Consider the following 16186-nt stretch of genomic DNA (forward strand, 5'->3'; position numbering starts at 1 on the left):
GCTGGGTTTTTCCAGGTATTTTTGTTTTTGTTTTGGATTTCCAGCATCTGCAGTTTTTTGCTTTTATTTTGGTCATGATGCTGTTCATTTATTGTTGCTGGATCAATGTCTTGGAATTCTCCACCCATTGGTGGGAGCAGTGCCACCATGAGGACTTTTTATTATTCTTTCCTGGGATGTGAACATCACTGGCAAGGCCAGCATTTATTGCCCATTTCTCATTGCCCTTGAGGAGGTGACGATGAGATGCCCTCTTGAACCGTTTCATTCTGTATGGTGTAGATACACCCATAGTGCTGTTAGGGAAGGAGTTCCAAGATTTTGACCCAGTGACAGTGAAGGAAGGATGCTATTGTTCCAAGTCAGGATTGTGTGATTGCAGCAGCACAAGGAGAAGGCCCATCACCTTAGGGCAACTAGGGATAGGTAATCAGTGTGACCATGTGCAAAAAAAAAAATCCAACAACCTTAAACACAGTACATGTATGGTGATAGTTCTACAAGCTTTGAAACATTTATGATCGCTTTTAGTGTTTGACACTGTAAATTGTGTGAAATTAACCCTTTATGTTTCAAGATATGACTGAAGCATTTGGGAGAGCTGCATAATTTGCACTATCTCTGATAACTCAACCCAATGCTTCCACAGCAGCTGGGTGCAGATGTTGATCATCCTGTTGGTTGCATTCCACCTTTTTTGAAAAGAAATAAGATTTCAGATCTAAAGGTATTGTGGGCCCTCAAATTCTGTCTGGATAAGAAAGCCAGTTTCTATAATGGAAAATGGCAAGCCACTGTCTGTGTAGGTCTTTATATTGGAGGATGAACCCTACATGGCTCCCAGAGATCACTGTGACTCAGCGTAAAACCAGCATTTGAGGTCTCTGTCCTGAAGTAGCGTGCTGTTTTAAAACACTTCATAAAGTTTGCTTTGATACTATATTTTCTATGGTTTCCTTGTTAGTCAGGGAGTTGTAAGCAGTATTTGTATACTGAAGGTCATGAGGAAGCAAAGAGCAACAAGGGATGACTGTGTTTAGATGCTGATTTCAGACTTTACCACTGTATATTAAGGCATGTAGAAGTAATGGGCATCCAAAGACCTCCATTCCAGTTAAGTGTCACTGAAGCAAAATTTCTTCATGCCGTATTAGGGGGGAGGTATCAAGACATGAAAGGCAACTGAAAGAAACTGCTAAGAGTGGACATTCCTTTAGTCTTTCACCTAAACTTTAGCCAGTTTACTCCTTTCAGCAAAAATATAACTTGAGCTTTGACTAAAGATTATTCAGTTGTACAAGTGCATTTCATTTGAAATGCTTTCAGGGATTTAAAGAAGTCAGAATCTCATACCATCAACCCTGTCCTCCTCACCTCAGCCACATGCACTCTGTTACATAGAAGTGCATTGATTCAAACATATTTGAGAATCAAGTGGTTCTCGACATGACACTCCATGACCTTTGATGAAGGTGTGGAGGGGTTCACTGCCCAGTGTCTACTTTCCCAGATTAGCATTGAATAAGGCATTAATATTTGTCTGTTGCGTTGATTGTTCACTAATTCTCATTTGCTCCTAGCGGCATCTTACACCGATAGCTCAGATGATGAAACATCACCACGTGACAAGCAGCAGAAAAATTCGAAAGCCAGTAGTGACTTCTGCATCAAAAACATCAAACAGGCAGACTTTGGGCGCAGGGAGATTGAAATTGCAGAACAAGGTGAGAGATGATACTATGCGGTTGTCAATTTTGGTACATTTTGTTCATTTACAACATTCTGAGCTGGTTTCTTGAAATACAAAGATTCATGGCAAAGCATACTTGATCGTCATTGACAAGCAAGGGTTCCCTGAAAAATCAGGCTGGCTGAAGTCTTCCTACTGGCTTTTGTCGTGTCTGATGAAAGATCTTTCCTCTGATGACCTGACTGAGATAGGAAACCCATTATTTTGGAAATGGCGGGGGGTGGGGGGGGTGGGTGATGGTGGGGGGTTGGGAGGTGGGCGGGGATTGGGGTGGAGGGTGGAAGTTGAAGGCTTTGATTGAAATAGTGACTTCATTAATGTACATCAGCCCATTCACTGATCCATTCAATGAATACAAAACTGCAATGTGATAAGATATATGTAAAGTAATATCTTGAATTTATTTACTGCTTTAAACATCTCGAGGTTTTTCACAAACATTGGTAGGGAGAAAAAAGAAGCAAAACCATGAGCGTGGGATTAGAAGGGGTGACCTAAAGTTTGGTTGGAAAGATTTTGAGATGGTTTAAAAAGGAGACAAGAGAAAGTGAAGAAGTGTGGAAATTTAGGTGTTTCAGTGATTGGGCTGAGGTGTCTGGAGACTGTGCTGCCAATGCTGGGGTGAAGAAAGAGGGCGGTCAGAGGAGCAAATGGTGTGTTACTGGGTGTAAGATTGGAGGGAGGAATTTGCAAAGAAGACATTAGGGTAGTGCTGTGGATGCTTTTTAAAATGAGGCTCACTATACTTGTACCCTCTGTTTAAAGGCTTTCATGGAGCATAAACACAAGCATAGACCAGTTTGACTGAATGGTCTGTTTCTGTGCTCTACGTTCATCTTACGTAAAGATCCAGTTATTATTCTACTCTAATCAGAACAAGTAATTTTCAATCTCCACCTGAAAACCAAGAGATTCCAAGGAATCTGGAAACCATTCTTGGAAGCTGGGTGAAAATAAACTGCTCTGCCCTTCCCAGCATAGTGACCCATCAATCGCCATGAAGGCAAACAACTCCAAGGAATATAGTAACAAGCAAGTCCTCCTACCCAGTCTTCACCCCAAATCTAACTTATCGCAGAAAGTAAGATCAAAAAGGTTGCCACAGCCCTTGCTTCGTTACATTCAAAAGAGTTTGCCAAGAACCTAGGTGCATCAATACATTCCTCATGCAGAGCATCATACAATCGAAAGGTACAACAGCTTCATAAAAATGTGAATATTTTCTCTTGAAGATTCAATTTAAAAATAACATTGTTTTGTGGCAATCAGGAGTTCAGACTTTAACAAAATAATGCATGATGTTGTATGTAGGTAGTATGCCCCACAGATACTATTCTCTGTGTAGTGAGGCTGCCACCCAAAATATGACCTCGCCATACACTGACTACTCTAGAATGACCTGCTGGCCAAGCTATGCTGATGACTACATGAATACGGTTTATTGGGGTTCACGGCTCATCTCCATGAGTCTTCCAAACTGCTGCGAGCAACAACGGACAAGGTCAGCTGAGACAGAAACCTGGGACTGCAATGGAGCAAAGTATTAGGTAATGGTATTCAACTATATAAAATAATGAAAGGACAGCACTGACTACCTATTGGTAGGTTACTCTATTTTAACAGATTGGGGAGGACCAAGTGGCATGCTTTTTAACTAAGCAAAAATAGGAATAGATCTGGATGTTAGATGGTTCTTCTTTTCCCAGAGAGTAGTGAGCCTCTGGAATGCATTGCTGACTGGTGCGGTGGGTGCTGACTCTCTATACCTTCAAGAGGGAGCTCGACTGGTTCTTAACTGAGGCAGAGATTGCATCATAGAGAAGGTAAGTGCATTAACATACACATGGTCAGTGTGATCTTCTGGACTGGTTTCAATTGCCTGAGGGTATTGGAGAAGAATTTTCTATGGGTTTTTTCCCGTATTGACCCTGGATTTTTCCCTTGACTATTTGATTCTTTTGCCTCTCCCTGGACATTAGATATCTTGTGGGGATAAGAAGTGCCTGGCCATGATGCTCCAGGCATTATCCATGTGGGGCAAACTTGATGGACCAACTGGTCTCTTCCTGCCCGTCATTTACATGTATTTGGATTAGGAAATTTTAACATTGAGACTGAAAACCTTTGTACATGATTATTGCTGAATATAAGAGATGTTCCCTTTGGTTCAGTATTGGCAGAGGGGAATGTGAAGTTGTTTTCTCAGAATTGTGCAATGTCTCCTCCAAGTTCAGCTTCATCCAGTAGAATGTTCAAAATCTAAATGTTTCCTACATCCAACATTTTTAGATTGTCACTTGTAATCTAATCTAACCACACCTCAATCTTTTTCATTTTGTTGTCAAATTGTAGAATAAAACAGAACATGGAGTTCCCAGAGTAAACTCATTGTTAACCAAGCAATCATGTGTTGCAATAAAGGACTTCTTCACTCATTTTGTGCTTACTGTTGTTTTGATGCAGAGATGCCAGCACTCATGGCTCTTCGAAAACGAGCCCAGGGAGAAAAGCCATTAGCTGGAGCTAAGATAGTCGGCTGCACTCATGTTACAGCCCAGACTGCGGTGAGTGTCCAGTTTTAAATCCCTAGTTATAAAATTCCAGGGGGCATATGTTGAGTGGCTTAATTAACACAATGTCCAGAGCCCCTGTTTCAATCCAGCCCACCTTGATGAAATTTTTAATGCTATGTAGGTTACTGTGAAATGAGTTATTGTTTTTCGCACCCAACTCTTAGATGGATTAGCGAGTGGAAAATAATGGTGCTAGCAGAGATGTTCTTCTGAGGTTAGAATTGAGGGGCATTGTCTGGAGAACTTCAACAATCTGTTGTACTTCATCTAATGATGCAAGTAAAAAAAAAAAAAGAAATTTCATTCCTCTGTACTGATGCCCTTTGCCATTGTTATGATCACCGTAGAGTGATAGAGGTCTACAGCACAGGAAAAGGCCCTTCGGCCCATTGTATGCATGTAGGGACTGATAACTTTGAAAAAGAAATTGAACTTCCAATTAATAACTGAGTTCATGTTTTAAGACTTTTACTGTAACAAAAGACTGAAAGCACTTTTGACTAAACTCTATCTTTGTAGGCAACTTAATACTTTAAATCACAGAACTTGCTCTTTTTTACTTCTAGCACAACTGAAAAAATAAACCACAGATATACTTCACACTGTCTCTAGGTAGGCATTCAATTCTCCTGTAAACAGTTTAAAGTGATTCTTAGCTCCCAAGGGTTTACTTCTGTTAATCTCAGGACTGTCTTTCACAATGAGGTTCCCCCAGCCCCCACCAGAGATGCTTCCTCTAGTTCAAGCTAGACGAATCTTCCAGCCTTGTTCTAATTCCTCATGAATTTGGTCTTTCCAATCCAGGCATGAGTTCCCACCTGCATTCCTGCGCGGTGAACCATAGAGACTTTCAGCCCTAGACTGCTATTGCACTCGCTCGCTTTCTCTTTTTCTCTTTCTCTCTCTCTTTCTCTCTCTTTTCCGCTCCCGCTTGCAGACTACCCAACCTGTCTATGATATTCAGTGATATTTTAGGAAAGTCTGTAACCTGATATCACAATGGCTTTCTCTGCACCCTTCCCCTTTCAAAGCCCAGCACAATGGCCTGAATCAGGCAGGTCTTGTATGCAAAACAAAAATAAAAATAAAAATACCTGGAAAAACTCAGCAGGTCTGGCAGCATCTGCAGAGAAGAACGCAGTTAACGTTTCGAGTCGTATGACTCTTCAACAGAACTAAGTAAAAATAGAAAAGAGGTGAAATATAAGCTGGTTTAAGTGGGGGGTAGGACAGGTAGAGCTGGATAGAGGGCCAGTGATAGGTGGAGATAGCCAAAAGATGTCATAGACAAAAGGACAAAGGGGTGTTGAAGGTGATGATATTATCTAAGGAATGTGCTAATTAAGGGTAGAAAGCAGGACAAGCAAGGTACAGATGGCCCTAGTGGGGGTGGGGTGGGGGGAAGGGAAGGGATCGAAATAGGCTAAAAGGTATAGATAAAACAATGGATGGAAATACATTTAAAATAATGAAAATAGGTGGGAAAAGAAAAATCTATATAAGTTATTGGGGGGAAAAAAAGAGGAATCAGAAAGGGGGTGGGGATGGAGGAGAGAGTTCGTGATCTAAAATTGTTGATGGTCTTGTATGCAGGTAGAAATGCTGATTAGCTATTCTTTAGACCCCAACTCTATTTTATTGTGGAATTGAATAGTTTAAAACTCAAATGTTTGCAACATATTTTCAATACCTTCCTGGGACCTTGGAGACTAGCAGTCTGACCACTATAAACACAGATGCCACTACCATTGTCTGCTAGTGTGAACGATCTACACCTTGCCAGTAAAACAGTCTTAGTCTTCCTTTAATTTTTAACAGCCCCATCACCATGGTCTGTTGTCAGGCAGACTTAGCACAGGTCACTTGACCCTCTTCATTTTACCTTAAATTAAAGACACAGTCCCAAAACATAAAAAATCTTTTAAACCTCATAATTGCAACACAATGATGACCAGAAATTATCTCTCAGCTCTTTTAAATTTATCTTTCCTCATATTTAATTATAAAGCCTTATTTTATTTCCTTTAACTATCAGATGTTTCCCCACACTGAAACTTCTGTGTTTAGAGCCAGAAATAAGGAGCTGAAAGAAAGGCAGGAACCAGTAGTACACTAAACAACCGCCAACACTTTTCCTCACCAGGTTCATGTGCCATCTGTTGTTCACATTCACCCACAGCACCTTTAACTGATTTACCAGGTAAAATGAATGTTGTGCCATTTACCCTATGCTGTGAAGGTGGTTATGCTTATCAGGCTGCATTCATCTCCATACTGTGTTACAGTTCAGCATTTTGCACTTGCAATTATTCCACTGTTTGCCACATAGCAATTGAAGTTAACAATGTGCCACATCTATTCCTGCAGGTGGCACTAGTGAGTTATCAGAAACAGCATCACCAGTAGACCATTCATTCATTGTCTACTACATATCCACTGTTCCCTTTATTTCATATGCTATTAGAATTTTTTCTTTTTGACTACATTTGGGTTAGTAGTACTTGTGCAGCCTCTCACTATTACATCAGAGTATATAAAACCATTAATCACTGTATAGTTGCCCACTGTAATAGATTGGATTATGTTTTTAAACTGTCACCAACCCTGTAACCCTTCTCTTTTTCTTACTCAAGCTGATAATGTATGCTGGGTACATTTCTAACATGTGTAGGGGGGGCTTGTGGAGGCGGTGGATGATGTTAGTGGCCCTTCCTTGTAAAGATCACCCAAGTGGCCACTATTCATATTTGACCCTACACAGTGTTGGCAGACTATATGACCTGCAGGGATGAGACAACCAAGCCATACTCTGTGTCCCAGATGTCTACACACCCACACCTTTCCAGCACAAATCAAGGGATTGTGATCTTGTGGGAGCCTGTTTTACTGGTATCCCAAGTGGCTATTTGTATTTGATGGTAAAATTATAGCTTCACTCGTAACATGATCTTTATCATTTTAAATGGCTTCCTTGTATAATTGGCTAATATGATTAGTATAATCAGTGGCCTTATGCAACAAACTGCTAATACAAATAGTGGTGGTCTTCCTTAAATCACTATGATTTTACTGGAACATATGTGGTTACTTTTTCTAACCAACAACTTAGTGAACAGTAAATATAACATGTGTGAATTTGCAGTTAATACAAGGAGAGATCACTGAGCAAAGCTAATGAAATGGGCTGAATTGCCTTTGGTGCTGTCGGGAAACAAGACTGACTGAAATGTTTGTAAATGAGTTTTCTCCTGGATAAAGTGGGATGCTGAAGGATGCTTTGCAGAGGCAGACTCTGCAGTTGCTTAAATAATTATGTTTATTTGTGGGGAGGAAGGAATTGTAAACTTTAAAACACAAGGTTATGTGTATGCTAAACCTGAGGTTTAAATATACTTGTTTTAACTGAGTAGCTGTGAGTGAACAATGTCTGGTGCTCCACTGCCTTTGTTGTGATCTCTGCCTTGTTTTAATTTCTGATGCGGCAGGTGCTGATGGAGACCCTCGCTGCCCTTGGAGCACAATGTAGATGGGCTGCCTGCAACATTTATTCCACCCAGAATGAAGTGGCTGCTGCTTTGGCTGAGAATAGTAAGGGAAAATTGTTTAACATCAGTTTGGTGTATTCAAGTGATCCGTTTTTCCCCGTTTTGTTCAATGCCTTTTGCCTTGCCTTTTGTATTTTCCTTTTTATCTCGATCATACAATACGTCTTAGCTCAGAGGGTAGAATAATGACCTCCAAGTATGAGTGATTCCCTCGCAGTTATTCTGTTGCTCTGCAGGCACGTAATGTACTAATTTTTCAATTAAAGGTTGTATGTTGCAAGTGAAATACTGCTACAGTTTAGGAATGGTACACAATGGGCCATAATTTGTTGTGGGTGTAAATCTAATGGCACCTGCCATGAGGTAGATTTGCCCTTGTCCATTTAATCTCAGTGATGTTTTGTGCCCCAATTTGCTGGAAGTGCAAACTGGAAAAACTTACAGCCAGGGAAACTGGGCTTCTGGGACCTGAATGAACTGTACTAGCACCTGTGTATCTCCTTATCGATTGTTAAATAAACAGTGCAATGACTAAGAAAGAAGCATAAATTAGTGTGGCTAAAATTAGAATGCCAGATCAGGTACAAAAATAGAAATAAAGTTTGAACATAGAAAAGGTTGGATTAAGAGAAAAGTAAGAGCCAAAAAAGGGAATGTATACAGAAAAATAAATTTAACATTTTTTTAAATATCCAATAGCAATTAAACACTGAGAATGAGACACCACATTTGTATTAGCTGATTTTCAGTGCCAGATTGGTTCATCAGTAGTAACTAAAATTAGAACATTTGTAAACAAATCTCTAACAGTTAATCAAGGCTTAATTAAATATGTGCGAATTTTAACTGCCTCCAGAATAGTCTCCCTGTGTCGTTTCAGACCAGTTCTAACTTTGTCGCAAGTTTAGTTCAGATCTGCCTTATAAGTATGGCAATGCCCAATGCGTTTTAGCAGTGAGCCAAACAATGAGATGCCACTTCTGCAAAATGAATAGCAGAGCAACACATCTCAGACAGCAACTTTTGATTTCCATATTATTTGGCATCTGTCATGCCTTAAGTTACTGTAACATTTCCATAATTAATAGTGAGACTGATGGGGCTTGGCATTATTTTGATAAATTATGGAATGTTATTTCCTCCTATTTATATGTAAAAAAGACCCTTTACAGAAACAGTTCGCACTAAAATAAATGCATTCAGAATTAATCCAATTACCAATTTCATTGAGCCTTTCCAAAAATATCTTGTTTATTTTTATAATTCCCTATTCATCAGACCACTTACAAAGATTATTGTTCAGTGCTCAATTGCACACAATTTCAGCACTCAAAAATCACAATGAAGGAATGACATTCAGTATTGTGTCACCCTCAACACAACCAGGGCTAGTTGCCGGTATGAGTATTCACTGTACTAAGCAGGCAGCATTTTTGAACATCTTGGGAGAGTATAAAGCTAACCTACTGAAGTGTCATTTTCTGATCAATTTGAATACAAGAACCTTGAACAAAAATCTGGCTAAGAAACAGATATTTAATCAGTAGCATATCCTTCAGCAATCTTGACCTTATCCCTTTGACCTTGCTACTTTTCTCCCTGCTTTAAAAGCAACCTTAAAATCTATCTTTTGGTTATCTCTCTCGACTCTCCACTGTTGCTTGCCATCTATTCCTCTTTGTGAAGCGCCTTGTGATTTTTCTGCATTAAAGCTGAATATTAATATAATGAGACATGGGGCAGAATTTTGCCCTTGGCGGGGGCAGTCGGGGGTGGTCAGGAAGCCGAATGCCGATTTCATGCTGGCGGGCCAATTAAGGCCTGCCCAGCATGAAACGTAAGCGGCAGCGCTGAGCCCTGCCTATGCGGGGAGGGGTGGGGGTGTGTGTGCAAGCGCAACCTTCGTGCATTTGCGCGAGTGAGCGCTTCATAGTCTCCCTAGTCACCCTGAGGCACAAGAGTTGCCTCAGGGAGGTGAAGACATATGGAAAAAAAATAAAAATTGTAATGAAACATGTCCCCTCATGTGACTCTGTCACATGAGCAGGGACATGTTATTAATGAAAAATTAAAGTTTTTATTTTATTTTTATTTATTTTTGGAAACCTCATCCCACCCGTGGATGAGGCTTCCAAAAAATGCAAAGACTGTTAGATTGGGCATGCAGTGAAAATTTTAATTTAATTTGATTACTTAATGGCCTTAACAGGCCTTTTAATTGTGCGTTACCGAACTATTGCGTGACTGTGTGCTTTGACATTGGCATGCTCGGCGCAGCATTTCATGCTTGAGTGAGTCGGGTGCCAGTTTGCCTGCCGAATGAAAATTTCTGCCTGTGGTTTTGTTGCCTGGTTACCAAAAAAGACTATATAACTGACAGTATCTTTGCAATATTAGTGAGCCTATCCAGTGATCCACTCATGTATCAGTTCAAGAACGGTTCTTCAACTTTCAAACTTAGAAGTGTAAAAAAAAGTCTGCTGCAACTAAGTTGGCTGGGCACTGAATATATTTTTGTGCTAGTGGTGGAAAATGTTAAATCTGCAAATAGTTTTGGATAGCGTTTAGTTTGAGAGCTGTTTTGTACATAATCTTAAATCTTTCAAGGTAATGATTTCTGCTGGAATGCCGCTGAGCAGCACCGGCTGCAACTGCGGATGAAAATTTGATTGCCTTGACCCTGACCATCCAACTACCACTCCCCAAGCCATTGCACTTGGTCCCCATTTTGAGGTGTGACAGATGTTGTTCCTGTATCTACTTGTAGGTACGTGAAAGTTTGCTTGGTTGTCCTCCCCAGAGTTTGTTCAACCTATTCTTTAAAAATTCATTCACGGGATGTGGGCTTCACTGACTGGGCCGGCATTTATTGCCCATCCCCAGTTGCAGGTGGTGGTGAGCTGCCTTCTTGAACCACTGCAGTCCACGTGGTTTAGGTACACCCACAGTGCGGTTAGGAAGGGAGTTCCAGGATTTTGGCCCAGCAACACTGAAGGAATGGTGATATATTTCCAAGTCAGGATGGTGTGTGACTTGGAGGGGAACTTACAGGTGGTGGTACCTGCTGCTCTTGTCCTTCTAGATGGTAGTGGTCATGGGTTTGGAAGCTGCTGTCTAAGGCGCCCTGGTGAATTCTTGTAGTGCATCTTGTAGATGATACACACTGTTGCTACTGTGTGTCGGTGGTGGAGGGAGTGAATGTTTATGGTTGTGGTGCCACTCAAGCGGGCTGCTTTGTCCTGGATGGTGTCAAGCTTCTCAAGTTTTGTGGGAGCTGCATTCATCCAGGCAATTGGGGAGTGTTCCATCACACTCCTGACTTGTGCCTTGTAGATGATGGACAGGCTTTGGGGAGTCAGGAGGTGAGTTGAGTTACTCATCACAGAATTCCTAACCTCTGACCTGCTGTTGTAACCACAGTATTTATATGGTTAGCCCTTTTCAGTTTCTGGTCAATGGTAACCCCCAGGATGTTGATAGTGGGGGGGATTAAGTGATGGTAATGCTATTGAATGTCAAGGGGCGATAGTTAGATTCTCATTGGAGATGGAATCTAACCATCTGGACAGGTGAGGGTGGAGTTTTGCTCTGCAGCACCCAACTGTGGGGCATTTTTCACTAAAGCCCTAGATACTCTTGTATCCTATCCTGCAGATTGTTCCCATTTATCATTCTCATACTTGGGTCATTTCCCCAGTTTTGTGACGTCATGTTGAATAACATATGGCATTTTTTGGCCTAAACCTCCAGTTTTGCAACTGATCAGCACCTTTCATGAATAGTTATGCCCTAATACAAATTATTTTGGTAATTTAAAAAAACCTTGAACACCTTGCAGACTCTGCTTCCACTGCATTTGATCTCACTGTAGAAAACCAATACTGTTGGCTACAATGCTGAGCTGGGATCACTGTAAACTCTTGAGTCAGTCTTACCTGTTGGAGACGCAGCACTCAACAGAGATTAACAGTGGGCTTGAGTCTATCTTACAGATCACTTGGCCATAAACTACTGTGGTTTGATGTGACTAAATACCATGACGGTTGTGAAAAAAGTTTTGTATTGCAGCCTTTATTTATCATGGTGTTTCAAGTATGTCAGGTGCTCTGTAGTCTGGTAAATTGTTTGACATAAATGACAAATGTAGCTGATAAATGTGTACCTCAGTCTACACCACATGAAGAAACCTCTGATCCACTGTCATTTTGGAATCAGGGGCACAAATCATGACTTAAGCCCTGCAAACTAAACTCATTCAAGTGCTGAGCTTGCATGGTTTGTCTCATTGTCAGTAATGCAAGCTGCAAGTCTTCTAAGCATACCTGTGCTGTGGTTGAACATTTGAAAATTATTTCTTCTGTAATCCTGGACATTACAAGGGGTGTCTGCTGCACACTGCAGAAGGATTTAGACAGGTTAGGAGAATAGGCAAAGAAGTGGCAGATGGAATAAAACGTGGGGAAATGTGAGGTCATGCACTTTGGTAGGAAGAATAGAGGCATAGAATATTTTCTAAATTGGAGAGAATTCAGAAATCTGGAGTGCAAAGGGACTTGGGAGTCCTAGTCCAGAATTCTCTTAAGGTTAACTTGCAAGTTGAGTTGGTAGTTAGGAAGGCAAATGCAATGTTGGCATTTATTTCGAGAGGACTAGAATATAAAAGCAGGGATGTGCTGCTGAGGCTTTATAAGGCTCTGGTCAGAACACATTTAGAATATTGTGAGCAATTTTGGGACCCGTATCTCAGGAAGGATGTGCCGGCTCTGGAGAGGGTCCAGAGGAGGTTCCCGAGAATGATCCCAGGAATGGAAGGCTTAACATATGAGGAACGTTTGAGGACTCTGGGTCTATACTCGATGGAGTTTAGAAGGATGAGGGGAGATCTGATTGAAACTTACAGAATACTGAAAGGCCTGGATAGAGTAGACGTGGGGAAGATGTTTCCATTAGTAGGAGAGACTAGGACCCAAGGGCACAGCCTCAGAGTAAAAGGAAGACCTTTTAGAACAGAGATGAGGAGAAACTTCTTTAGCCAGGGAGTGGTGAATCTATGGAATTCATTGCCACAGAAGGCTGTGGAGGCCAGGTCATTGAGTGTATTTAAGACTGAGATAGATAGGTTCTTGGTTGGTAAGGGGATGAAAGGTTACAGGGAGAAGGTGGGAGAATGGGGTTGAGAAACTTATCAGCCATGATTGAATGTTGGAGCAGACTCAATGGGCCGAATGGCCTAATTTCTGCTCCTATGTCTTATGGTCTTATATGGTCATTTGGAGACTATTTTAACACTCATATTGAAGCCATTTAATCACTTCAAATTTGCCATTTCTTTTTATGCCAGTTGTTTTCTGATGATCCGATTGTACAGATTATTAATTGCAGTAAATGAATTGAGATTTTTAATCCCTCAATGAGGGCATAATTGTGTATGAACTCTATGGAGTCCCAACTATTCATTCTGTTATGCTTCTGACAAAAAAAATTCTAAATAGAATAAAAGTTTCCGTCCTAAGAATCCCTAAAATAACTTAAATATGTAACATATAATGCACTAATAATTGTGGGTTTTAGATGTTGAATACAGACCATTTGACCTTCACTCCTGATGACAGCTGAGTCCCTTTTAAGATTATTTGAATATCCTTCAAAACATTGAATCCTTCAGTTGCTTTCCTAGCTATGGCTTGCACCTGGATATTCTTTACTATTTATAAGTCAACCAAACTTCTTAATTAGTTTCCACTATGTTGTGCAGCAAACATCTCTTTGTAATGTCCAGGATAGTGACTTACAGAAGAAATAACCTTCAGCAGTTCAAACACAACACGGGTATTCTTTGTAGACTTATCTTGCACTATTGGCAAACCCAACAGACAGGAGCACGCCACATGCATATTAAGGAAAGATGTTGAGAAGGAAAAAAATCACCATCACTAACTTTCATTCCTAGGCATCCATTGTTCTCGGTATTTAAATTATGATCCTACAAGGAAGCAATTTTGGTAAATGTCCTTATTAACGTAAGGTCTCTGTCCCAATTTTTTAAAAATCAAGTAGAACCCAAAAGGCTATTTGGGATTGTTTTTCCATACCGTAACTGAAAATCATTTTGTCTTTTTATTCCCCTGTGGCAGGTTATCCAGTTTTTGCTTGGAAGGGAGAATCAGAAGACGATTTCTGGTGGTGCATTGATCGTTGCGTGAATGTGGAAGGATGGCAGCCTAATATGGTAAAGACAGGTTGTTGCTCTTTACCCGTTTTGAATGTTGGTAAATGAAGAGCTACTCTGTTGTGCGATCATTCAAGCTTTGATCAGTTTGCGTGTATAAGTTAAAAATGATGACTCAATTCAATAGCTGAGTAGTTGGACTTTTTTTTGCTATATTTTTGTGTGTGGCAGTTGATTTCAGTTAAAATATTAAATATATTTCTAAGGGTTTATCAATAATTTCCATCATGGGACATGACTAAATTCCCTAGTGCCTAACTCGCATACTTTTGACACTAACCCCAGTTTTCAGCTACTCCTTTCAGGCGTTCTCAAAAACTTGCTGATGATATGAAAATATAAAATTACCACTATCCACTGTGTTCAGGGTGCCTTTACTTACTGTAAACAATTGATTTGAGAATTGTAGGAAATGAATAACACATTTTCACAAGGAATGAAAGATGAAAAGGATATAGAAGAGTTAGCACAGTGTGAAAATAGATTCAATTCAATGTCGGAAAATATGAAATGGATGTAAGAATACTGGAAGCAATATACCTTAAATAGCAAGATTTTAGAGGAGCAGAAGGACCTGGGTGTTCTGAAACACAGGCCATTAAAGGTGGTAGTATAAATAGATAAGACAGTAAAACTAAATCTTTGCTTTTGTATCTATAGATAGATAATACTGGCAGAGTCGGTATTGATCTCTCTTTATCGTTTTTTGAAAGGTGGAGTCTGGAGCACCTTTGTAGAATTTCCCCTGAGGAGATTACCCAGATTGGGTATTTCATAGTGGATGGGTTATACAAACCTGTGTAATGATTGAGTCCTGAGGATGGGGAATGGCTCTGCTTCTTTTGTGCTTTTCTTCATAGGCTTGCCTTTTAACACTTGGAGCCAGAGCTGCAGTGATTTTCCTGTGGACCTGTGTCACTGTGTTCTGGCCTGGTACTACCACATATTCTGCTTATCAAATTGCCTTTGCTAATTTGTGTTTTGTTACAGATCTTAGATGATGGTGGAGACCTCACTCACTGGATTTACAAGAAGTATCCTAATATGTTTAAGAAGATAAAGGGCATAGTGGAAGAAAGTGTGACTGGTGTTCACAGGTGAATATTATTCTAATATACAGATGGCTTAGCCAGCCTTCCTTGTCCCTGGTTTATTGATCTTACTCAAGTTCTCTGATTCCTCATAATATTTTAAGGTGTCATTCTACATGCTATTCTTCTTTGCTGAATCCTCATTGTGTTGAAGTTGAGACTTATCATGCCACCTCCTTCTCTAGCTAATTATGCAACATTGTTCTTTCTACAATCTATAAGCTTTTAAAGCTCAAGCTTTACGGCCAGATCTGCTCCACCCTCCCCCATCTTTCTGAGCAGTGATATATTACAGTCAGTTATGAATGTGCCTCTCTTCCCCCCCGCCCCACAACATTCAAGAGCTCTGAGCAGCACTCCAAGAGATTACACGAAGCATGACTGGTGCCTCAGTCACTACAGTTACCCTGCCTCTTGACTACCCAATTAAACCATGCTTACTACATATTTGTTATTCAAATAGTTGCTTGGCAGTGCAGAATTTGAGAATTGCTGAAGAAAGAGACATGCTGTCAAAGCTTTTCACCTTGCACTCATCAGGACACACTCAAGAATGCCAAATTTCAAAGAGAGCAACAACTTATACTGCATGAGAAAAGGGTAATGATTGATTGGCAAGTTGGTTCAGATTGGCCAAGACAGCCATGGCGAATGCAGCAAGAAACTAGTATTCCCCCATGCTTTCATGCTTTTGCTTATTCAAAAAAGTGCAATGTCGAGACATATTCCTTTTGCCTGCAGAGGACTGGTCCTACGTATGAATATATGTAGCTTCTAGCAAGCGTAAGTGAGCTACATTGTGAGCCTGACTTATAATCTTAAATTGGTTGTTAGTGTAACTCTTAGCACACTCGGGATTGTTTAGAAAGTGTTGCCCAATCACAGAATCACATCTGACATTAGGCATTATGTTCTTGAGTTTTTCAAGCATGGTTTGGTTGAGTACAGTTAGTACTCTGCCTATAACGAGCAGCCAAAAGGATGTGCTGTTTGATATG

At 40.5% G+C, this 16186-nt stretch overlaps 1 protein-coding gene across 10 annotated transcripts in view; it reads left to right on the forward strand.

Annotated features, from left to right (window-relative positions):
- The window catches only part of LOC121285771 (putative adenosylhomocysteinase 3), a 108646-nt gene that overhangs the window by 70406 nt on the left and 22054 nt on the right, over positions 1–16186 (forward strand). For all 10 annotated transcript variants that reach the window (XM_041202565.1, XM_041202572.1, XM_041202567.1 and 7 more), the window contains 5 exons: positions 1581–1724; positions 4214–4314; positions 7809–7911; positions 14003–14097; positions 15088–15194. In XM_041202565.1, the coding sequence (XP_041058499.1) occupies positions 1581–1724; positions 4214–4314; positions 7809–7911; positions 14003–14097; positions 15088–15194 (550 nt within the window). The remainder of the gene's footprint in view (positions 1–1580; positions 1725–4213; positions 4315–7808; positions 7912–14002; positions 14098–15087; positions 15195–16186) is intronic.

This window comes from Carcharodon carcharias, chromosome 13 (assembly GCF_017639515.1).
Source record: "Carcharodon carcharias isolate sCarCar2 chromosome 13, sCarCar2.pri, whole genome shotgun sequence".
In the NCBI taxonomy this organism is placed as follows: domain Eukaryota; kingdom Metazoa; phylum Chordata; class Chondrichthyes; order Lamniformes; family Lamnidae; genus Carcharodon; species Carcharodon carcharias.